General features: G+C 56.5%; 7 protein-coding genes across 7 annotated transcripts; 2 read left to right on the plus strand and 5 right to left on the minus strand.

Moving 5' to 3' along the window:
* Positions 1-242: 242 nt before the first annotated feature.
* Positions 243-784, minus strand: IWZ02DRAFT_430802 (uncharacterized protein; the record flags this gene model as incomplete). The annotated part of the gene is made up of 3 exons (XM_066766105.1): positions 243-530; positions 639-685; positions 736-784. 3 exons carry the CDS (start codon positions 782-784, stop codon positions 243-245), a joined length of 384 nt encoding a protein of 127 aa, XP_066625269.1.
* Positions 785-3314: 2530 nt separating this feature from the next.
* Positions 3315-7446, minus strand: IWZ02DRAFT_430803 (adaptin N terminal region-domain-containing protein; the record flags this gene model as incomplete). Its single annotated transcript, XM_066766106.1, has 4 exons — positions 3315-3425; positions 3481-6537; positions 7068-7183; positions 7275-7446. 4 exons carry the CDS (start codon positions 7444-7446, stop codon positions 3315-3317), a joined length of 3456 nt encoding a protein of 1151 aa, XP_066625270.1.
* Positions 7447-8100: 654 nt separating this feature from the next.
* On the minus strand, positions 8101-10715 carry IWZ02DRAFT_488239 (uncharacterized protein; the record flags this gene model as incomplete). The annotated part of the gene is made up of 3 exons (XM_066769442.1): positions 8101-9045; positions 9859-10169; positions 10223-10715. The coding sequence occupies 3 exons, from the start codon at positions 10713-10715 to the stop codon at positions 8101-8103; spliced, it is 1749 nt and encodes a 582-aa protein (XP_066625271.1).
* An 841-nt stretch (positions 10716-11556) lies between these two features.
* On the minus strand, positions 11557-12303 carry IWZ02DRAFT_181453 (uncharacterized protein). Its single transcript, XM_066762299.1, has one exon. The coding sequence runs from the start codon at positions 12159-12161 to the stop codon at positions 11598-11600; it is 564 nt and encodes a 187-aa protein (XP_066625272.1). The 5' UTR covers positions 12162-12303; the 3' UTR covers positions 11557-11597.
* Positions 12304-12946: 643 nt separating this feature from the next.
* Positions 12947-16142, plus strand: IWZ02DRAFT_181455 (uncharacterized protein). Its single transcript, XM_066762300.1, has 3 exons — positions 12947-13268; positions 13360-13724; positions 13774-16142. Exons 1-3 carry the CDS (start codon positions 13121-13123, stop codon positions 16129-16131), a joined length of 2871 nt encoding a protein of 956 aa, XP_066625273.1. The 5' UTR covers positions 12947-13120; the 3' UTR covers positions 16132-16142.
* Positions 16143-19607: 3465 nt separating this feature from the next.
* IWZ02DRAFT_181478 (uncharacterized protein) lies at positions 19608-22192 on the plus strand. Its single transcript, XM_066762301.1, has 4 exons — positions 19608-20116; positions 20181-20924; positions 20983-21433; positions 21502-22192. Exons 1-4 carry the CDS (start codon positions 20037-20039, stop codon positions 22060-22062), a joined length of 1836 nt encoding a protein of 611 aa, XP_066625274.1. The 5' UTR covers positions 19608-20036; the 3' UTR covers positions 22063-22192.
* On the minus strand, positions 22193-22888 carry IWZ02DRAFT_181479 (uncharacterized protein). The gene has a single exon (XM_066762302.1). The coding sequence runs from the start codon at positions 22761-22763 to the stop codon at positions 22323-22325; it is 441 nt and encodes a 146-aa protein (XP_066625275.1). The 5' UTR covers positions 22764-22888; the 3' UTR covers positions 22193-22322.
* Between the last annotated feature and the right edge of the window lie 776 nt (positions 22889-23664).

Here is a 23664-nt window from a genome sequence, read left to right on the forward strand (position 1 = left end):
AGCCACGCGACATGCTTCGTCTCCATCGGCTAATGTCGCTTTACCCACTCATGGTCTCACGGCAGCTTCTTGAATTTTTTTTTTTTTTCCCCTCCACTACCTAGCCCTCTCCAGTCGTTGCGTTGTTGGCTCCTGCCTATTTCCTCGCGGAGAATCAATCCCTTGCCACCGCCGCAGCGTCAACGGCACTCGATGCGACTGGCTCGTCGCCCACCATGATCCTCGCCCACCAACAGTGCTAGTCACGAAATCATCTCCCGCGCCTTGTAGCGGGGGGCGCCAAGATGACGAGTCGCGAATACAGCAAACATGGGAAGAATTTGACCCCACACTCCAGACCGTGGAGGCAACCTCGCCTCAGTCGTCATGTCGCTCGCTCTCTCAGCCTTGCGCAGCTCATCAGCCCATCCATCCCTACGCCCATGCAAATCCGGGGAGGCGTCTGTGTCCCGGCGCCTTATGCCTTCTTGGACGACGACGCGGTCAGACATGATGCTACCTTCTAGGCAGCCCACGGCACGGACGCGATCCTGAGTGGGAGTGTGACGTTTGTTTATTTCCCCGTGTGCTTACACACAGGAACGTAGTTGGTGCGGAAGTATTCGAATAGCGAATGTACATGCGATGCGCTTACTCACAGCAGCGGCCTCGGCGGCGGCGGTGGCGGCGGGCAACTCGTATGTACCTGTAATCAGTCCTGTTCGGCTACCTACCTGCCTACCTAAAAGTGCTTACTTGCAGCCAGCAGCAGCAGCAGCAGCAGCCTCTTCCCAACACCAAGCATAGGGCTTCTTTCCTTTTCTGTACATGTCGAAGGGGGAGCCCTACGTTATGGATTTACGCACCGAGCAGATCTACCGACCCGCATGGAGATGGCCAGGCGTCTTCTTTTTCTCTTCTTTCGCTCGGCATCTTTCCTAGGTCGTACAGAGAAAGACTCCGCCAATTTCCGTTGTTCCCCACGTCCGCTGCCGGCAGACAGAGAAGCTACATGTACCTAAGCAACTCGCTTTGTCATCACCGTCATGGTCGTCGCCCTCTCCCTAGCAACAAATTAACAGACATCCTTGGATCTCTCCCCTGCTCCACCATTCCCACCACGTCACGGAAGAAGGCGTGCGATGGCACATCAAAAGAAGAGAGGGGGTGACAATTTCGTTGCGGCCCCCGAAGTGGGCCTAGCATCATGCAACAGTTCAAATCAGGGAGTTCCACCCCCGCAAGGACCCCCCCCCCAGCCAAGTTCGCACGTAGCGATGGGTTGGTTTGGACGACGTGACGACGTTTCAGCCCTTTCCCGTTCTGGACCGAGCGAGCGACGTGCTTGTTTGCTTTTATCTTTCTTTTCTGGCTGACTGACATGACACGTGGGCGAGGGAAGTCCATGCGTGCGTGTACTGTTCACAAGAACCAGGCGGATTTTGGGACATGATGCTCGCTCTCGTGCTGGTTGTGTCGTGTGGTACGCTGTCACTCGAGCACGCGCTCTCGCCCTGTCCTCCTCATAGCTAGGTACCTGCCACTTCTCGGGACCTACGTAAGCGATGGGTGATGATCGTTGGTGTAGCCAAATCAGTCAGTGAGTGAGTGAGTGGGGGGTGGCTAAACACCTATCCATCACCAAAGAACGAAAGCGAGCAAAGCCACATAAACACCACCGCGGCGGCCTGCAGCTATCCGTCAAGCCAAACCCGACCGCGCTCTCCTGCCTCGACGAACAAAGCCACAAATGATGCAGCCTTGGGCTCATCACGCTGTTGTTGCTTCGGCATTCCTCCCATTATCAGCGGCAGAGGACGCTAGGTCTTCTTACCTGTCTTTTTGTCTTCTTTGCCGCCCATCACCACCACATCCATTTTCTCGCACCCACCACCACCTCTAATCCCACCCTTTCCGCCCCTTTTCTTGCTTTCGCACGAAGTAGCCTTGTTGGCTCTATCCAACGTCAATAGATCAATCTTCCGTCTGCCTTGCTGAATCTAGTTCCACTCTGCCCCTTGATTCAATCCATCCCATTCGCGCTCAGTCCACCACCCCGTCCAACGAGATGATGTGAAAGCCAAAAAAAAAAAAGAAAAAAAAAAATCGCCGTTGATCGCCGCAAAACCCGAATACGCCGGCTGAAATATGTATTCTTGCACTGGACGTGTAGCAGCGGGCTCTTCCTCCGTCTGCTGTGCTGTACATCTTCTTTCGCCCCTTCCCTTCTTTTCCCTCTTCCACCTCCAACACCTGCCTCAATCCATCCAGAACCCATCGCCCCCATCCACCTATACATAACCCCTAACTAACCCCCACTCCCCCACCAACAAAAAAATTCCACCGTGGTTGCAATGGTCCAGCACGCCCGACGCAACAGGGCAGCAAGCGAAGCCGAATAAGCGATGTCCGCCAGGTGGGTGGCATTGCCGAATTTGGCTTTGCAGCCGTCGCCTGCAGAGTCTGGGAGACCCGAGTTCGATTCTTGGCGATGGAATGAAGGAGTGAATGAGTTTTTTTTTAGTTTTTTTTTTTTTTTTTGTTTTGTTTTGTTTGCGCGCTGGAATTGGAAAGGTAACGGAGTATGTAGGTATGGGTTTAAATGTGAAAAAGTGGATGGATGCATTGTCTTCTTCGCTTTGATGGTCTGGTGTGCATGAGTGAAAAGTAAACGTTCTGAGATATATTAGGTGAGTGCAGGGGCGGGTCAGGGCGATAGGCAGGTGAGGTAGATGGGGTCAAGAGGAGGTAAAGGGGCCAAGGAACAAGAACTCAGCGCGAAGAGATAAAAAAGACGATGCGTCCATCCATAGTTATCTGCCTGTCTGCCTGCCTGCCAATCCACGCGCCCCATCCCTCCTCCTGATCATTGGATATGTGAAAGAGTTGCAACGATGATCTGAAAAGCGACTGAAATTACTTGTACTCCTCATCTTCGCCCACCGCCCACACTCACGCAGCACTTCCTGGTATCCGCCTCAAGAAACCGACCAACATGAAGTAACCAAGCGACACACTCCGTCAACGACTCTGCCCGATTGCCACTCAAAACCGCGACCTGCCAACTGACGACATAACCAACCCGCCCAACAATGCAGCTACGAGAAACATCAGACCAACACGACGACGACGACGACGACGACGACGGCAGCACGCACGCCAGCCGAACAAGGAAGAAGAAGGACGAGAGAAATCCCAAGAAAGTACAAACGACGCCAGACGAAGAAGGTAAGAGAGAAGAAGAAAGGGAAACAGGAGGTCGGGCGCCCCAAAGAGGTGCAAATGTGAACAAGAGGTTAGGATCAAGATGAGCGGCGACCCAAAAACGGCCGAAGCTAGAGGCCGCTGTTATGAACAGGCTCGCCCTGCGACAGGCGGTCGACCATGAGCTTGAGCAGCACCGGTGGCACGCCTTCGTCGGTCGCGCGGATGGTGAGGCGGAACATCTGATTTCGTGAGCGGAGACAATAATGGAAGGGCAGAGAACACAAGCAGGCTTACCATGGTATCATAGTTGGGCTCCAAACGCAACAAGCAGCCAAAACGCCCTCCGTCGTGCGTGTGCAGTACGCTCGCGCCCACTAGGTTGCGCGAGTTGGGGTCCACGCCGTCCATCACGCCCCACTTGAAGCCCTCGACAATCCTGCGTGTCAGTGAAGGGCTGGTCACGCGGCTCTTGGAGACGAGGCCGAAAATCTTTTGGGCTTCGCGCGAAGCACCTCCTATTTGCTTCCAGCGTTTGAAGAAGTCATCGGCCGACAGCTCGGCGCCTTCCATATACTTGTGCAGCGTGACAGGAAGCTGCAATGTGAGTGCTTGGAGCGATCCAGCCAGGTACGAGATGCGGATGGTCGGAGGTTCGGTGAAGACGCTCTTGGCTTCGAACATGATCATTTGCTGGGATTGGGCGTCGGGGTGGATGTTTGTTTCGGGTAGGGACTTGACGTCAGTCTTGAGGGATTCGGCGGATCGGTTGTCGAGAGTTGTAGTGAAAGAGCCCATGGGCGAAGAGGACTTGTTTGTGAAGTAAAGGATGATGCAGCCCAGCTCTCCGCGGTACTCGGACCGCAATCCGATTTGGATTTGCGCGTCTTCGTACAGCACACCTTCGGCGCGGAGCAAGAGACGGTTGTAGCCAACTTCCCAGTCGGGACTCAAGTGAGCAGCGCTGGCAAGGTTGGCACCCTTGCCACTGTCCACATTGATGAGATCCAAGCCAGCAAGGTCATTTGTACCGTTCGAGACGCCATTCGTGCCATTGGCGGCGGTCGTGCCGTTGTTTGACGGCGCATTGGTGAAGGAGCGCTTGAGTCCAGTGTTTTGGACAAGGTTGAATTCCTTTGGATCCGCATTCGCATCCCGGCCGCCGACTACCCATGTCCTCTTATCACTAGAACCGGCATGCTTCTGGTGCAGTCGAGACAGCAAGGCGGACGCACGTTCGGGGAACGGTGGCATCTCATCACAAACTGTCCTCAACAGGTCGTCCGTTGGTAGAGTAGCCAAGGCATGGTATTCGCACGCCCTCTGCTGCAGTTCCGGGTCGAGTGTGTAGCTAAAGTCCTGGAAGACTTGGAGCAGTTGAGGTTTGATCTCCGGAAAGAGATTGACAAACTTGATGAATGACGAAAGGATGATGGCCCGCGTGCTCGACGAACAGCCCAGCATCTTTGACCGCATTGCCATGAATTGCTCTATGGGGCTGCACCCCTTGTTGTCCGCAATCAAGTGGCCAAACTCGCCAAGCAAGTATCCGCCAATCTTGACAAGCGTTTCGTGGCAGTGCTCCATTTTGATGTATTGCAGAATGTTTTGCGCCGCGTAGACCTGGAGCTCCTCGTTGTTTGTGACGATTTGGATGACGCGCTGCCAAACCTCGTCGCTGACATGGTCGCCGGCCATAGCAATCAGCTTCAACGAGATGTCGACATACCACTGAACGTCCGTGGCATACTTTTCCGTCAAAATCGCAATCTTAAGTACCATCTCCTCCCTGATAGCAAAATCGGCCGTCTGAAGGTATTTGAGGAGCTCCGAAACAATCGGCTGGGCATTGGTCGAGTCGCACATGCTGTACAAAAGATCCAATCCCTGTCGACGCACGCTGATATCTCTGTCCCTCAATGAGCCAATGATGATGCTTTGGTGTTTCTTTATGGGGTCCAGGGTCTCTGCCCGCGCCGCCAGGTGCGTCATGGCTTCCAGGCCGAGATATCTGACGTTTGTCTCGCGGGATTGGATAAATTTGCCCAGCCGAGACGATATTTGCACCATGAGATCGTGCTCCGTATCCAAGTGAATGACCAGGTTGATAGCTTCAAAGAGGACCGCATTCTGCGCATTGTTCTGTTGCACATTCTTTGGCATTTCCATGGCCGAGTCCAGGATGCGCTGGACCGAGTCGCGAATCAAGTTCCGGATGTGGGTGTCTTCCGAGGGCGGATAGTACTGGAGCAGCCTAAGGAGCTTGACCTGGATCCAGGGGCAGGGCACCTTGTAGTAGAGGTAGTCCACTGTGCACTCATTGTCCACAACAATCTTCTTGAGGCGATTCGCGGCCTTGCTGTAGCTCCCCCTGTATGATTGGGGACTGTCTTGCACCAATGCCATGACCAAGGACGTGACCGAAAGCGCCACTCCCATGTCTGGGTCATCCATTAACGCTATTATCCGCTCTGCCCACTCCTGTTGTACTATTCCAGGGTATTTCCGGTACAGACGCAGCAGCGTCAGGGCAGCCTTCTTCTTGACAAAAGATTTCGACGTGGGCGAAATCAGTAACCGATGGACATCGGCGCTCAGGGCCTCGCCCATTTCCTTACCGCCGACATTGGCAATAGCGTGGAGCGCTAGACAGTTGTTGAGCTCATTGTGATCCAAGAGGTCCTTGCGAATGCTGTTGACGACGAGGTGCAAGAGCTCGTGCTCTTCATGCAGAAATAGGGTGACGGCCAGGTAGCCAATCTGCTTCTCCGAGTACTTATTGGCCGAGATGAGATTGACGGCCTCCAAGTGACCGAAGTCGACGTTCCAGCCAAGAATGTAAATGTAGAGCAGCTTGCAGACGTATTTCTTCTTGGAGTAGCCGTTGAGGCCGCCCTCCTTGAACTTTTGGCGAATGTTGGCCAGCTCCTTGTTGATGCGCTTCTCCTCGAGCTCGCGGGCGCGCGCGTTGCGCAGGTCTGCAATGAAGGACACGAGGCCGCGCATCGAGTTCTGTGGCCCCGAGTTCCCGCGGCTGAAGAGGCCGCCGCTGCCCGAGTTGGAGGCCATTGTCGCGAGGGTCGACGGAGGTGGTGTCGAATGGGTCTTGGCCTCGCCGACGGCGGGCGTCCGCCAGAGTGTCAGAGGCTGAGCAGCTCGGGTGTGGGGAGGATTTGGTTGGGTCGGCGAGAGTGTACAGAGGGAGTGTGGAATGTTAGGGGGTGGAGCGGAGGATGCGTCGGAACTGTCGCTGGCGGGATAGAATGGGGCGCACACGCGCTCGCTCGTGCAGGGTAGGAGTACAGGTACGTGGGTGAGGTGGGATGTGCAGCGTCGGCGGGCGCAGTGGCTCAGCTGTCAGCGGGCAGACGCGATGGTCGCGGTGTCGTTGTTCTCGTCAGGTCAGGTCAGGTTAGGTCAGGTAGTGCTGAAGACTGGCACTGGACATGCAAGGTCCAGCTAACGGAAGCTGGGTATTGCCGAACGAGGGGCGAGGGGTGATCGACATGAGGATGGGCGTCGACGATCTGCGCACCTTGAGGTCGCAATCACATCAATGCTGCTGCGCGACATTTGAGAATTCAATACTTATTACCATCAGTCCTCGCCCGACCACAAGAAACTGTAAAGCCCCCGACCAAAGCATCGAATCCTCCCGTCCGACCCTATGAAACCTGATCCGCAGTCCGCAACGCCTTCAACACCAGCGAGCTATGCCAAGCTCCCTATACCCAGCCCTGTGAGACATGGTGCCGCTCACTTGCGCGTTGTAAAGTCCGTCTCCAGGTCAGGTCTCGCGCCCGCCTCGGTGCCCGAACAAGTACACGAGTCTGCGAAATTGTCAATCAATGCCCGTCAGCCCACCATGGCTGCATCCAACTTACTGCTTGGGCGCTTGCCGCACGCGCACTTGTCGCCTGAGATGGTGTTTTCCTCGCCGGCGCGGTTGCAAGTGCAAGCGCCTGCAGCGCGCTGGCCTGCGACTTGTCAGCTGAACCGTCTTCGACAAGGTACAAGAGTTCCGAAAAGGAGGGCTAGGTGGTGCGCAAATCACGTGATTCGGTTCCCAAAGAGGGACATCGTGGACGTACCGCAAGAACAAGTGGCGCCAGAGACGTTGTTCTCAATCGAGGCCTTCTCGCAAGTGCAGTGCAGGGCCTTTTGCTTGCCGCAAGAGCAGGTGGCTTCCTGGGCGCAGACACATCCCGACCCGTCGCGCTTGCAGCAGGTGGCCGGAATCGCGTTGACTGGAGCAGCAGACATGGTGTTGATGTGGATTGAGTTTGGTAGATGTCAAAAGTTGGCGGGCGAGTAAGTGATCTGGAAGAAGGGTATGAAGTGGCAGAAGGTTGTTTTCAAAGGGCGATGATTGGAAACCGGTGCCCGACAGCGTGGGAGGATCCTTTTAACCTTCTAGTCTCGATATCTGATGCTCTGTCCGTCGACCACTCCAGCCAATCAGACGCCGCCTGTTGTCAGCAGTGGCAGCACAAACGTATGATCGAGAAACAACACCTCGTTGCACGGTTCGCACTGCATTCCTAAGTGCGGCCTCAACTGCTCTTCGCTTATTTGGGAGCCCGTTGATTCGTCGTTTGCTCCAGATTCTGGTTGTCGTGGTCCGCCTGTCTGGATTCTGTTCAATTCTCAACCACGCCTGGAGCGACTAGATGGGCCCGGGTACTATCCATCATTCTAGGAATTTTGAACCATGTAACGGAGTAACATGTTGCCATGAAAATTCCCAATCTTATCATCATTCAGGCCGCACAATGCTTCTCGTTTGCTCTCTACTGTCAAACTGCTCCTCTCCCTGTCTAACCACTCTTCTTTGTGTTTCATGACTATCGGCAACAAACATGAGACTCTGTATCTAGCCGGCTTAGGATATACGAAAACAAATGCGGCCAAGCCTTTCTAAAAATCGTCCGCCGCTTCAATTGCAGCGAGCTTCCCCTCATCCACCTGCTTCCCATCCAAGCACCCGGCCAATAACCTCAACACACGCACCTGCGCCACGAGAAACCTCTGCAATACGTCACTGACCTGCGTCGGAAACTCGCAACGAATCCAGTCCTCGAGTCCGTCAAAGCCCTCGTCGAGCTCAAAGCGCACGCGATGCCGCGACTGCATAAACCACTTCGCCACGAGACAGCGCCGCATCTGCGTCACAAAGTGCCGCTCAAACTCAAACGTTCCAATGACGCTAGGCACGATGACAAGGCTGAGTTCAACACCACTGCTGCTGCCACCGCCGCCGCCGCCCAACCCGACGCCAAACTCATCGAGCACATCGTACAGCGCACCGACATGACCCAGCGGCCGCAGCTCGACGACAGCCATGCGGCGCAAACGGGCGCGCTGCGCCGGACTCGTGCGCGACAGGAAGCTGCGCACGCGCGCGGCGATGGGCTTGGCCACCATGTCGTCACGCGGGCTGGCGGGCTCCTCGCTGAACTCGGTGTCCCAGCGGTTGAAGTACTTGCGGTAGTTGGGCCGCGGGATGCGGCCGCGCGTGCTGAGGTGCAGGTTGTCGAAGACGACGGCGTTGCTCGACAGCGGGAGGAACGCCGTTTCGTTGCGCAATTGCCGGTTCACGCATCGAATGGCCCAGAAGTTTTGGCCTTCTTCTGTGGGTGTTTCATTGTCATGGTTGCCGCCGCTCTCGTGAGGTGACAGGGGCTTGGCCGATGGAGAGCCCGATGGCGTGGAGCAGCCGATGCTGGCGGGAATTAAGCGTCCAGTTCCATATTCGTAACGGAGTCCAACAGGATCGCTGAAGACGTGCGTGTAGATGATGTCGCGTAGCTCGCGCGGGAGGCTCAAGAGTGAGGAGGCAGAAGGAGGCGCCATTTCGGCATCCTAGCTTCGTCTAGCCTTTGAAGTCGCGCTTCGAAGACAAGAGGAACTGCTCTCGTTAGACTGGTTTGATGAGCGTAGAAAGAGAGGACGGGCACCGATGTGCAAGAAAGGCGTTTGCTATCCGTTTGAGGAGGGAAGACCGACGTTCAGGTGGCCTGGCGAATCACATGACCCCTCCATTGCCCGATCGGGACATTCTAAATGTATACTGACAGGGGTACACTTCGAAAGGATATTCTCCTTCAATCGGCAGTTTTCCCAAGCACCAAATGGTAACTGATTTCACCGACCCCCAGCTAGTAAAATCAAATATCGTGTCACCAGCGCTACCTCTCCCTACCCAAAAACGTCTACATTCTTTGCAACCCGAACGCAAGGGCTACGGGCAGACCGGCGTACATATTTGCCGAACTCACCACCATTGATGCCGGCAGGAATTGTCTAGTCCATCGTATTTTTTGAACAGTCTCATACACGCGAAGCTGAAAGTTGTTGACCGACTTGAAACTACTGACCAGTGCAAAAGCCAACCAGAGGTCTAAGCATGATTCATACCAGATTCATTGGGCGTTCGTCAAGCGTTACTGTGCCATCCACGTCACGCCGTCCATCTCTACTTCTCCTTCTCCTACCACTCCTTCTGGAACCGCTTGTCCGTCCGAACCCTCTCACCCCACCCCACAGAACCACCAGAACATGGGCGCCAGTGCAAGTGCCCAAAACCCCAGTAGCGTATTTCCCCCATCCCAACCCCATGGCATCATACATTTCGAGGCCGCAAAGCGGCAGCAATGCGCCCAAAATGCATCTGACAACCGTGTTTGCGGCATTAGCGCTGGCAGCGTAGCGCGTAAACGCGTCAACAAGGTACGTCTGGATACAAATGAAGACGACAATCATGCCCATGTTGGCGACCGTCGTGCCAATCATGGGGAAGATCCATTGCACCTTCTGGTCGGCGCTCCAGCCGTACAGGAACACGCCAGCGGGCAGCAGCAGGCTGGTGGGCACCGTGATGCGCAAGTCGAGCCGGTCTTCGGAGCGGATGGCGATGCCGGCTGCCATCTTGCGCCGCAGGATGCCGTCTGACGCCTTGCCTACGGCAGCCAGCCCGATCAGTGAGCCTAATCCGCTTCCCAGGTAAGACAGCCCTGCCGACGACGTGCTGAAGCGGTACGTTGTGATAGGATGTAGAGGATGCCGTACGCGAGTGCAGTGTAGACACAAATGAAGACTAGTACGGGTGAGAAGATCGCCATACGTGTTGGTCTGATCACTGTGCTGCGCCAGAGTTGCTTGTTCGTTTGGCCCGTCGCGAGCGCCGAGCGGTATCGGGGGTCTGAGGTTGTCTTGCGCAGGCGCGCGGCTCGGCGCTCCTGCTCGCGTGCGGTCGTTGTTTGAGAGACTGGGATGACGCCTTCAGCGGTAGGTAAGCCTTGTTCGGTTGTCTGCGGGACTTGCGGGTCTACTTGTGATATGGCCAAATCCCCAGCTCTTTCTGGTGGCGTCGACGTCGGTCCCGTTGATGGAGGTGTGGTACCACTGCCTTTCCAGTCTCTTACGTCCGCCTGTATTAATGACGGGCTCGAGCCTACGGTATTTGGGTACGTTGGAAGGTCCTCTTGTTGCTCACTCTCAGAGATGGAAGGCAGGACATGAGGCTCGTCCATAACGGCTGCGATGCGCTGCTCATCCTTATCGGTATTTATGTCAGACACCGACGACGAGATTTGCTCGCTTGACGGAACATCAGCAGGTTGTGTGTTTTCCGAATTTTCTGCCGCTGTGTTTGGACAGGAGGTTAATTTGGGCTGCTGTTCTCTTGGTTTATAGAGGACTCTGGCTTTTCATTTTGCTCCCTAGTGTCTGCCGGAGCGACAGGATCATTTTGTTGATTGTCAGTCATATCTGCTTGTGATGGGTGCGGTGCAACAAGCTGCTTTTGGAAAGAAAATCTGGACCAAGGATCTAATGTGAATAAAATCTGTCCACCCAGGTGGGAAAAGCTTTTTAGATTCGGAACTCTTCCCGTACATCAGTCAGGAATCGTATTGCAAGAATCATTGCGCCCAGCAACAACACAACATGCCGCAGTTGAATCAAAAAGGTCGGATAAAGGCCAAGATTATCGTATAGAACGAAGCCCTTGTGGCATACTGCTAAATCTCTCGTATTCGCAGAGTATCCGAGCGAACCATCCGAGGGGTTGCGGTTCGGGTTCGGTCTAGAACAAGAACAGCTTGTGCGGAGTGGCTCCAGACGGTTATGGCCGGATGTGATGTGTGTTCTCTTGCAGAGGCCGTCTTTCAGGATACCGATGCATCAAACCATCGACAGACTAAGTGCTTTAGTGTCAATGGTTTCGTTTCTCTCCGTCTGATCGTCTGGAGAGCATGGACGGAATATGCGCATGAGATGCATGAAAAGGAAGTAGGCACTAATTGTGGGTGCTCCCGGCCGCTTAAATGAGCTCTAAATTGAACCAGATCCATGGGACTAGCTCTTTGGGTTGGTCTGGGTTGACCGTGGCGTAAGAATAGGCCAGTATCCAATTAAAACACAAAACTCGGATCTAGATAGGTGCAAACGAAGGGCTTTGGAGGTAACAATGAGATTTGCTCAGCCTGACCGAAGATGAATTTTGAACCAAGAACTTCAACACTGTTGCTCCTGTCAGTGTGACACGCATCAGGAATACCTTGCGAAACACAGCCACAAAGTAATAGGTTTCCTCGAGGTTTATGAGACCCTTGTGATTCTAGGGGAGGGCACCCCTTGAGACTCGAATTGCCCAATAGCCCCGATCTTGGAAATGGGTCTCGACATGAGGAGCAGTCGAGCCCATGTCCATTGTCATGAGTATCTGAGATGACCCAATCTCGAAACTTGGATTGACTTTTGCGGACTTGGAAGACGAACGCCCCCACATTGAAACAGTTTCTCCAGAAGAGAATTTGGAATGAGGACTGAACGACTGAACTCTCGTAAGTCGATAGACTGGGGGCTAAGAGTCGTCGGCTAATGTAGAACAATAGAGCCGGCGTCAAGACAGATGGTGAGATCATGTGGAGACGCGCCTTGCATATGAGGCGCGGAATGAGAGCAAGCCGACGCATGTCGAAACGCCAGGTCAACTCCTGCTAGACCATCACGTCGATGACATATAAGACAATACCACAGGCCCGAAGGACGACAAGTAGAAATTGGTCAGCTTGAGCGGAGAAAACTGCGGGGCCTGTCAGCATTTGGCGTGAACAACAGCGACGACGAGGCGCGAAAAGATGAGGCGAAGGAGACGCGGCGAGGGCGATTGGGCCGCATTTATATTCAACCTTTGTTCACAGGCCAAGCGGGATCCACGTTGCGCGGGTCGATCACGGGTGTGGTCTGTTCGCCAACATCATTGGCATTGCGGAGGGCAGACGAAGCTGAGGGCGTCGTACGTGTCGATGCGAGACGACTGGAGGTGGGTGGCTGGGGGCCACTGCGGGTCGTCGGGCGTTGCTGCGCGCAACGCCGTCGCCCAGCGCCAACGCCTCATGGCCTCTTCCACATCATCCCATTGTCGTCGTCCAAAAGCACTTCGCCGCATTCCAAACTCTCGTCTTCCTGGCTGTCCGATTTTTTTTTTTTTTTTGCAATTGGCTGATCTGAGCCTGCCTGGACTGGAAGCTGTGCACTGCCGCAACCTAGCTTTCGTCGGGCATGCTTCTCCGCAACCATCCATCCCAGCAATAGCTTGCGCCTCTCGCCCACCACACCTTAAGCGCTGGGCACCACATCACGACCTCGCTCTCACGCTGCCCTCGCGCTGCCACGCCCGTCACGATTTGCTGCCTCTCCATTCTTCTTGTACAGTGTTTCTCGCAAGCGCAACTGGTTTGCTGGAAGATTTGATAGCATTCTCATCATCAGCACAAGCTTCGGCGCAAACCCTCCATGTTTTGAATCTTCGCTCGTCCCGTTTGTCAAAACCCCAGCACGCCCAAGCAGCAAGGCAAAGGAAAAAAGCTGCTTATCATCACCATCATCGTCATCATCTGGCAAAGACTGTCGACATTGAGACCCAGCAATCATGTCGAATAACGGGCTGAGCCGACCTGGCAGCAGCACATATTCGTCCAACACCATGTATGTGGGCGATGGAACCTGGGATTCGGAACGCAACACATTCCTGCTGCCAAACCTCATGGGTCTCAATTTTGACACAATGCGCTACAATGGCAAGTGCCCCGTCCCGTTCCTCAAAGTGCAATTTCCCCACTCCGCAATCAACCAAGCGTGCATTCCACTGACCGCCACGCGACACGACAGGCATGGGCAACCGCTTCCGCGAGCTCTCGGGCTACAAGTCGCTTGTCACCGGCCATGCCGTCGTCGCCGCCATCACATTCCTGGCAGTGGTTCCTGCGGCCATCTTCTTTGCGCGCTTCTACCACCGAAACCCGCGCCTCGCCCTGCGCATGCACATTTGGCTGCAGATTTTGACTGTGCTGCTGACGACCGTCGTCTTCACACTGGGCTGGTTTGCCGTGGGAGGCGCGCGTAGTTTGACGAATCCGCACCATGGCATTGGCCTGGCCATTTACGTGCTGGTCTTGGTGCAAGCGATTGGCGGCGCCCTGATACACCGTGCTGAAAAAGGAAGAGAACGCTTGAAAATTCCGCTCAAGCTGATGGTTGGTTACGTACCTACCCGTTTGCTCTTCAGCAACTAACGTTCAGTAGATGCACCAGTGGATGGGTCGTGCCATAGCCCTTCTAGGATTCGTCCAAGTCCCGCTCGGCCTGACCCTCTACGGCTCTCCTGCGTACCTCTTCGTCCTCTACGCACTGTGGGGCGCCTTCCTCCTGCTCCTCTATTTCATCCTCACCTATCGCAACCTACCCGTGGGAGCGTTCGACGACGACGGAACTTACATCTCGTACGTGACGGAGAGCACAGACGACGGCCGTAGTCGCCGAAGCCGGCTGGGTGCTCTCGCAACGGCAGGAGCAGCAGGTGCCGGGCTGGCGGCGCTGCGGCGGCGATCCAAGAGCAGGAAACGGCAGCGGGAGGCCGAGTCGGCTATGGAGAGGGAGGACATGCGGGAGCGGCAGAGGTCGAGGAGCAGAGACAGAAGAGCTGCCGCAAGTGGCCGATCAAGCTCATACCTTGAAGAAGAAAAGTTCTACGACGAGCCGCCCAAGCAGCACACCTGGCGCAATCGCCTCATCACCGGAGCAGCTGCTCTCGGTGCAATTGCCGCGGTAAAGAACATTTTCGGCAAGAAGAAGACGCCTGAGGAGAGTGATGTGGGCAGCGGGTACTCATATCCGTCTCAAGGGCCGCACCGTGTCAGCCAGACAGACATCAGCCGCGTGGAAGAGGGACGCGTGCCGGCATCGCCTATGACGCCAGGAGATCGATACCGTCGAATTCAAGAGAGCGAGGTTGCCGTTGGGTCCGCAGTGACTGGCAGTCTGCCGCCTCGACGGCCACATGCACGCACGCGGCGCAGCGGCGGGTCCATCGACTCTTACGACAGCCGCGACAGTCTTGACTACATCGAAGAGACAGAGGTGCGGCCAGGCACGGGAGCCGGAGAAGAAAAGAGCCACAAGGCGCGCAACGGGCTGCTGGCTCTGGGACTGATTGGCTTCATCAAGCACAAGATGAACCAGCGGCGCGATCGCAAGGAGGAAGACCGCGTGGCGCGTCTACGCGAGGAAGAGGTCGAGCAGGAGCGCCTAGCGCGAGCAGACAGCCAGCGCCGCAAGTACACAGGCGACGGCTTCGAGCCGTACACGCCGACGTCGCCTCGCTCGCGAAGGGGCAGCCGCCGCATCTCGTCGTCCCACAGCGTCGACGACCACCTGGTTCACCATGGCTCCAACCCAGAGCTGGCGCGGCAGACGTATCCGCCCCGTCCCCCGCCGCAACAAGCAGGAACCTCTACCACGGGCATGATGACCTCGCGCATCGATACTGTCGGCGAAGGCTCGCACCCCTCGACCGGCTTCGTGCCTCCTCCAGGCGGTGCCGCGCCACACGACCCCTTGCCGATGGGCCGCGGAGGTCCCCTGGGTCCTGCCGCCCGTATCAATGACAGCACGTCCTACTCATCATCGTCTCTCACCTCTCCAACTCGCGACGCAGCATCGCGGCGCCACGGAGGCCGTAAGAGGCGCTCAGCCGCTGCGCTTGCAGGGACAGGTGCGGCCATTGGAGCCGCCGCGTTGGCCTCGCGAGCGTCTCGATCCCACTCCCGCACCGACTCGCGGTCGCGGTCGAGGTCAGGGGGACGCCGGAGGCGCCAAGAGCTGCAGGACGACCCGCTCAGTTCGCCGCCCGTCAGCGTCAAGGTCAAGATGCACAAGGACGGACGACACGTGACGCTGCGGCGGCTCAACGAGCAAGAGGCGGCCGAGGAGCGCGAAGCGCGACGACGAGAGCGGCGAGGAGAGAGCGTTGGCGGTGGTGGAGGCGGAGCTGGCAAGAGCAGCACTGGACGCAGTCGGCGGGCCAGCACGCTCAGCGACGTTTCGGGCAGCGAGGATCGATGGCGACGGCGCAGCGCTGCCATGGCCAGTGGTGGTGCCGGAGGAGTTTCCGACGAAATGGACATTAAGGCGAGAGCCGCGGCCATAGCGAAGGAGATTGACATTGAGCACGAAGCGGCCAATCTCCCACCGCCACCGCCTGGCCCACATCCTCCACCTCACCAACAACAACAGGCACCGCAGTATCCGGCGCCCTACCCCATGCCCGGCCCGCCGCCTGGTCCGCCGCCGCCGCCTCAACAACAGCAGCCGCCGTATCAATACCCGCAGCAGGGCCTCCAGCCTCCGCACACGCCCTTCAACAACCCGCCTGCCAACCCGAAGCCCAAACCCTTCAACGACAGCAGCATGTCGCCGCCGCATATGCCGCCGCCCGGCATGGGCTCAGCCATGGGCGTTGGCAGCGGCATGGGCAGCCCGTACGAGACGGGCCCTAGCGACATGAGCGCCAACTACGACAGCAACAGGCGACGCAGGCGCATGGAGCGCGCGGCGCAGGCAGCGAGGGGTAGAGGCAGCGGGAGCAAGGTCGAGTTTACCTAATCAGAGGCTCGATTCTGGAAGCCTAGGTGACTGGGGGGAAATGACGGCGGAGGTAAATATGAATGAGAGAGGGGAAGGAGGGTGGAAAGGAATCTGTGGATTGGCGCGTGGACATGCACTCCCTATTTCGATGACGGACATGCATGGGATGGCGTTGGATCATGGCTACTGACCACCTGCTCGGTGCTCTTGCTTGCAGAGTAATGGACGACAAGGAGAGGAGAGAGGCCTTCTTCCTATTTTTTCCTTTTTGCGTGTATATATGGATAGAGCCTGACCGAAGCAGGAGGCCAAATGTTGATTGAACCAGGCTTTCTGGCATGCCATGCATGGGTCGGGAACGTTGACGGACTGAAGGGCCAGGGGAAGAAAAGAGAGGTAGCGTACTTACTTGCCTACCCACTGACCTCGCGACTCGGTCCATTCTGGATTTGAGTCTTGAGTGGGCTTCGCAGTCTTTCCTCCACTGCATTTCCTCAACTTCGTTTGCGTAGTCTTGCTATTCGCAGTTAAAGTCGAGCCATCGAGCTTAGCGTGCCAAGTTGCCAATGCGGCAGTCTGAAAAGACAACGTCAGAAACAAGGGGAAAGAGTAAAATTCAAAGAAACACGCACTGCCTGCCTCCGGCGGCGGACGGTGCCAAATATAAAGCGGTCTCCACCACGGTGCTTTAAAATAGTCCCGGCCGGGCGCGGACCGAGCCATGCATGTGAGATGCATGGATGGTGCTGGACTGGTGGAGATGACTATCCACCACCTCCCAGAGCAGATCTCCGAAGAGGGTAGACATGGGAGCACCATTGTCTGGCCGAAGCGGGCGCCCGAATGTCCGAGGTGGGCTCTTTACGAATATAAAGTTCACCAGATTGAGTACCGAACGGGTGGCGTGGCGGGAATGCATGGACGCGGCTGTATTGTGGAGTCGTTTGTTTGATGTTCTCCCCTGGACAGCAAATCAGCCTGACCGCCAGCCAGAAGCGCACCGAGTTGACGGGTTTCTGGGAATTCTGACTGCAGTTCTAGTTCTCCGGAGGACTTGTCATGCATGTACTTGGGCGTTCAATGTTGTGGCGAGTCTATGGTAACAGTCCCAATCCAAACTCGTGGTTGTGGCAACACTGAAGAGAGAAAAGTGCAGACCGCATACCGGTCAGATGGAAAGGTCAAATTGTCGCATCGACCTTTTCGGTTTTCTCAAGCCGGACATCAGGCGCCATAACCTTTGCCGTGGTAAGGTCGTGATACAATGGCAGATGGAAAGCGGGACTCGGGAGGCAGTTTTTGAACAGCATTCGGACCACGGGGAAGACGGACCGCGGCCATGCACGGCTATATTGTGGAGTCTATCTGGCTGCGAGGTTTCGGTTCCACGCCAGTCGTGTGCAGGATGCGCCCAAATGGGCACCAACATAACGGACCGGCCCGGGGCAAAGGTCCTTCTTCGCACCCCATCTGTCTTTTGTTGCTCCCTCGGTGTGGTATCGCGCCGGTGAAATATCCATGGCGCAATTCCTCCACGTCGTTCAGGGACCGGTACCTGGCCGCCGGTGCTTCTGTCCCGAGCCTGGGGTTCATCTTGTGCGTAACGGCCGGAGATCAGCTTTGATGTGTCCGGGGCAAACGTGCTGGCTCGTGTGGCTTTGGGCTTGCCAGAAGATGGACGCAGGGTTGAGATGTTGCACTGGACATGGATTTCAGTTTACAGCCAATGTTCTTTTGCTTTCAGGTTCTTCAAGGGGCAGGTTGTGTAGCTGGGTGGTTCTTGCGTAACGCTACATCGATGTCAAGGGACGTCGAAGAGACCTGGGTCAAGCGGCGAAGATTTCCATCTGGATAGTAGCTCTCGTGGTGCTTGGCGCCTTGAACCCAGCGAAAGGATCTCGACAAGCATTGTCACCCGGCTTGTTGGTTCGAAGCCGGCAGAAGACTCCAGGAGGCGGAAGAATTTCCTGGAGCGGAATGTCACCGTCTGGGGCAGTTGGCAAGGCTGGCACAGCTGGTGTGGCGGGCAGCTGCGAGATGTGGCCGTGCCGTCGTTCGCGATCCGGAGGAAGCGCCGAGGCACCGACGACGGCGCCGAAGATGTGCAGGGGCTTCGGTGCCGCTTCCGAGCTGCGAGCTGCTGTGCGACGCCAGATTGAAGGAAAGCGGGTGTGCGCGTCCAGCTCGATGCGAAGGCGAAGAAAGGGGCTGCGGTTCTCGCTGATTCCAAACCAATTCTTCACCCCCTTCCTACCTTGAGGCATACAGCCCCCTTTGGCCAGCACCAAGACCCCGACAAGTCAACGAAAGTCGTGCGCAGCCGGGTGCAGCTCGTAAAACGCAATGTCATGAGTGAGGCCCGGTCACGACTGAGTCGCGCGTCAAGGCGTCTCGGAGGCGGTGTCGGAGAATGACGAGGACAAAAGACGAGGATCCATGAAAGGACACCAGACCGCTAGGAATCAAGAAGCGAGCGAGGGCAAGCACGTTCGGCAACAACCGGAGGCTCTGTAGGGTTACCAGGATCCCCGCCGGTCAGATTTTTCCCTTGGTTTCGTTGGCAGATCCGGTGTCGCCCCTGCGCGCGGTGCGCTGGTGGAATTGAACCGCCTCCAGGTCTATCAAACCGCCGAAGAAGAGGTGATGCGGAGCAGAGGCACGCAGGGTCGGTGGCGGGCGACCGCAGAAGGGCCTTTTGATGCAATGGAGCACATATAAAGAAGACGACCGGACGGTCGTTGGCCGCTCGACAGCAGCCAGGACAACGGCACCCGGTCACTCGATGATATGCACGCGCACTTTTGGCCGGTCAAGTGAGGACGACGGTTCCTCCCATCAACGCGAGGCTGGCGGCCCTGCACTGCACACAAGCGACTCATTTGCCACGGCTTGGTCAGTTCACTCAGAGACCACGTCGTGAGGTCGCTGCTGCTGGCAAGCTGGCACGACACGACACGACACGACACGACACGACACGGGGTGCCTGTGGTGGTCGAGGGCTTGGCGGGGCAATGACGACTTTTAAATGGAGGAGGCCATCCGATGTCCCTGATTCGCGTGGCCATGGCTGGAGGGGGAGAGGATTGGAATCATGTTCCGCCCGGGAGTGGCGGACCTGGACGAGAGAGCGAAGAGACGACATCCCGGCTGGCGGAGAGTTTGCCGCGCGCGGAATCGAGAGAGGCTGCCTCAGGCGCGCGCGCACCCCACGCGTCTCCCTTTTCTTGGTCCCTGTGATGGATGAGGAGCGACAAGAAGCATTCTGCCGGGGAATGGGCGGCGCTTGGCCCCGTTGGCAGAGCAGCGCAGAGACCTGGCAGAGCAGAGAGAGAGCAGCAGCGCAAAAAGGCTGACGATATGGCGCTTGACACCGCATGTCTGCGCGCACTGACACGGATCGAGTGGGGTCGAAGCCATCAAAAATTTGATGACGGGCATGCTGGTCCGTCAGTCAGTCAGTCGTCAGTCCGTCAGTCAGTCAATCAGTCAGTGTGTTCGGATGCAGCGATAGATCACATCATGATGGGTTTAGTTCGGGCGGGCGGAGCCAGGCCCAGGCGACGCGACGCGGCACCTGGTTTGCGAGCAGCAGCAGCAGACATGGACGAAGCAACATGCCCATGGGATTTGAGTGTGGCATAGGGAGTGAGGTACAGACAGGGTAGGGTGGGTAGTGGACGGGATGCTGCGCGCTGCAGTGTCCTTTTTTGTTCCTGGATCGTCGGCTTCGGACGTTAAGGCTGGGTTCGCCTGTCAACTGTCAAGCGCACTGCCGGCATCCACCATGGGCCCGCTCAAGCGCAATGAGGTAAGTGCAGACATGGCCCAGAGACTGACCACTCGAATTATTATTTCACCCTCGCCGCCCTCCATCACCACCGCCTGTCCTATCGTCCACCTTCCAAAGCCTCGAGCCGCACTCAATGGCCAAGGCTCTTGCAAAGTCTTCTCCCACAATGTCCTCCACGCCTGCGTCGACGCCCGTCAAGCGCGCCTGCGACAGGTGAGCCCGCCCACCCCGGTCTGCCCACCCCTCCATCCTTCCATCTCTCTAACCACCTCTCCAGCTGCCACCGCCGCAAGGTCAAGTGCGTTGGTGAAGGCAACAAGCCCTGCAAGAATTGCATCTCGGCCGGCCTCAATTGCACCTACAATGCCATTCCCCAGAAAAAGGGCCCCAAGGGCTCCCGCGCCAAGGTCCTCTCCGAATTGCGTGAGAACCAACGTAATGCCCAGCTCGCTGCCACTGGCTTCCCAGACCTCTGGAACGCCCACAACATTGCTCTTCAGAGGCAACCTGGTCTCATGTCTCTGGACCTCATCCACAGCTGCGTCGACTTTTACTTTCACCACTTTTACCCGAGCCAGCCGATTCTCCACCACCAGCGCCTCCAGGACCTCATCCTCGCCATGGACCAGAATGTCGAGGCATACTGCATGATCACCGCCCTGTGCGCTTACATGCTCGTCCAGCCAAACATGACGCTCCCTCCAACAATTGTTCCGCGCGGCCCCGATGGCCCAATTCCAAACGTCAATTTCGGCCACGTGCTGCTCGAGGAATCCGTGCGAGTACGCAAGGGCTACAACCATGCTGAGAATCCCTCTCGCTACTCGGTCATCACGTCCTTCTTCTACTTTTGCTGTTACCACTGCCTGGACAAGCAAAACTCGGCATGGTACTATCTACGCGAAGCCACCACCTACGCCCAGATTCTAGGCATGCACGACGAGGAGACGTACAAGACTGGCGACTACATCGAGACGGCGCGCAGGAGGAGATTATACTGGGTACTCTTCATTAACGAGAGGTCGGTCAATTGCCCGGAGTGTGGGGAAAAACCGCCGAGCTAACACCATGTGCTGCAGGGCCTATGCCATCCACAAGCACCGACCCATCACCCTCGAAGCCACGATAGACCTGCCGACCATGGATGATGACCCAACCGAGCGCGTCCAGCTGTCTGGCTTCCTTCACCTAATCAACCTCTACAAGCCTTTTGACCACACTTTCATGGGGCTCTGGAACAAGATTCGCACCGGATGCCTTCCTTCTTGGCTAGCAGAGATGCAGCAACAACTGTCCAATTCTCTACCCTCGTATCTCGAGGGCACTGAAGTTCAGGCTGTCGATCTGCGCACATCACAGCAATGGCTGCGCACCATGGTCTGGCAGCTCGCAATTAGCCATGGCTTCATCTCGTCCATGGCCCCCGACAGTACCATGAGCTTCAAGTATCCCATTGAGATTGCAAGGGACCTGGTAGCAATGGCGAGTCAATTCTCGCAGCAAGCTATGGAGGTGCACGGAGTAGGCTTGGTAAGTTTGAAACAGGCGACAGCACTAATGAGGATCATCCATGAACTGACTCTTCGTGTTCCCCACAGATTGAGAAGCTTTTCGATGTGGCATGTACCTTGACTGACGTCATGGCTTGCGTGCCGCTCGAGCAGCACTCCTACGAGGTGGGCCCCCGGGACTATCTGCGACGTTTTGTCAACATCATGTCCACTCTTCGCGGAGGACAGACCCGTTATCTTGGCTTGCTGCTCCAAAAGATCAACGAGGTGCTTCCAAGCATGGGTGTGACCATGCCGCGTCTGGGCGCAACTTCCGCCCCTGCAAGCGCACGTCTGGACGAACTCTACGACAACTCGACCTCCGTGTCTGCACAGGGCTCGCACGTAGGATCCCACGAAGCGACCCCCTTTGAGTCGCCGCCGCCGCCAATGACGATACCCATGCCTGTTCGACAAAACAGTCACTCGAGCATGCCGTACCCCGAAATGCATGTCACGCCGCCCATGGGTGTTCCGGCAGAGAGCCCTGGTTTTTCAAACTTCACGACTGCCATGAGCTTTACGCATGCAGCAACGGCCGCGCCTGCACAGAGTGGCTACACTACACATGCTTCACAAGGAAGCGCACACAGCGGCTTCTCCGGCTGAGAACTTGCGTCCCTTCTGTGTAGGATAATTGTTACCTCAAAATCACGCCTTTCTCTCGACAAGCGCCGACACGAGCTTCACCGGGAAGCTCCGCAACATTGTCTTGGTCCCACCTAGTCCGCGCAGAGAACACCCCCCAAAAACAAAATACTCAGAACAGAGCAAAATTGACCGCACGCAAAGGTCTCGTGGAGGGCTAGGCCAGGCCACAACAAGCGAACAAGCGCGGCGGGGTGGGGGTTGCATGGGTCAATCACGACTCACAAACGGGCTGGCTGCACTTCAAAATCAAGGGCAGGCCTTGCATGACTAGCGCAACCTGAGCAGTCAAGCGAACAAGCGAGCGAGCAATTAGACTTGTCATCGGTTGGGACAAGCGGAAGAGATGGCGCAGGGGGATGATGCTTTTGCGGCGAGGGTGGTTGCGGTGGTGATGATTTTCCAGTGCGCTTCCTGGCCTGTCTGCTCCAATCCGATGGCATCCGCGACTCAGTTGGCTGGCCGATCGTGGTCGGCCTTGCCGGGGCTTTGTGGATGGAGAGTCTGGCTGTGCATGAAGGTGTCTCTTGGCAAGACATTCCCTTGGATCCTCTGGCGAAGTGTTGAAGCAGCAAGTCCGACGGGATCTGAAGAAACTCGGACATGCCGACGGGTGGAATGCAAACCAAAACAAAAATCAACACGAAAAAAGTTTTGAACATGCAGAAACTCAAGGGACCAGCAGCAACAGCAGCGGCAGCAAAGAGGCGAAGAAACAAAAAGGCAACTGGGGGTGGATGTGTGCGCGGGTGCGCGCATGGACGGCGCTCCGAAAGTCAAATTAGGCCAAACGAAGCTTCTCCCCTCCATTGTCCAGGCGCTCTGTTTTGGCAAAGGACTTCTTCCCAGGCCGTTTAACTAGCGAGAAGCGACGGCGAGGGAATGCGCCTCTTCCCCGTCGTCTTGCAGGGGCTATCCTGGGACAAACCACGTGTTGCTTAATGATGCCATGGCATGGCATCCACGCTTCGCTTTTTCCCTGTGGACGGGCTGATGGTCGAGTGCGGTTTTGCGCGGCGTTGCGCGTCCTGGTCTCCCGCGTTGGTCTTCGTTCTTTTGACGTTGCTGCCGCCACTGCTGCTGGCACCAATGTAAGACAGGAGTTGACATGATTCACGACTCAAAGGACAGGTAGAGAGAGAAGGGTCGGTCGGTTGGTCGGTCTGTCGGGTTGGGCGAATATTGGTCGGATGGTAATAGACGGCAGAGCATCACTGCATTGCATAAACAACTACACATTGGGTTGTCAATGGCGTTTTGGGTTGGAATAGATTTTGCATATCATGGCTTCTCCTTCCCCACCACACTTGCCTCACCACCTTGATCAAAGCGAAACGTCAGTCTTGTGAAGCAGGAGTAAGGGAGAAAAGACAACGACAAGGCTTCTCTCCTCTATCATGGGAGACATTCCCATCCATCGTCCAACCTGGACACTCATACTGATCTTACCTGGTCTCCTTCTCACCGACTCATTCCACGTGTCCCACCATGGCTAGCTGGGTACACTTTTTCGGTAGGCAAATAGCCGCACAGCCGCACAGCCGCAACCGCCGCAGCCATGGC

This window comes from Phyllosticta citriasiana (genome assembly GCF_038021145.1).
Source record: "Phyllosticta citriasiana strain CBS 120426 chromosome Unknown IWZ02scaffold_3, whole genome shotgun sequence".
Classification (NCBI taxonomy): Eukaryota; Fungi; Ascomycota; class Dothideomycetes; order Botryosphaeriales; family Phyllostictaceae; genus Phyllosticta; species Phyllosticta citriasiana.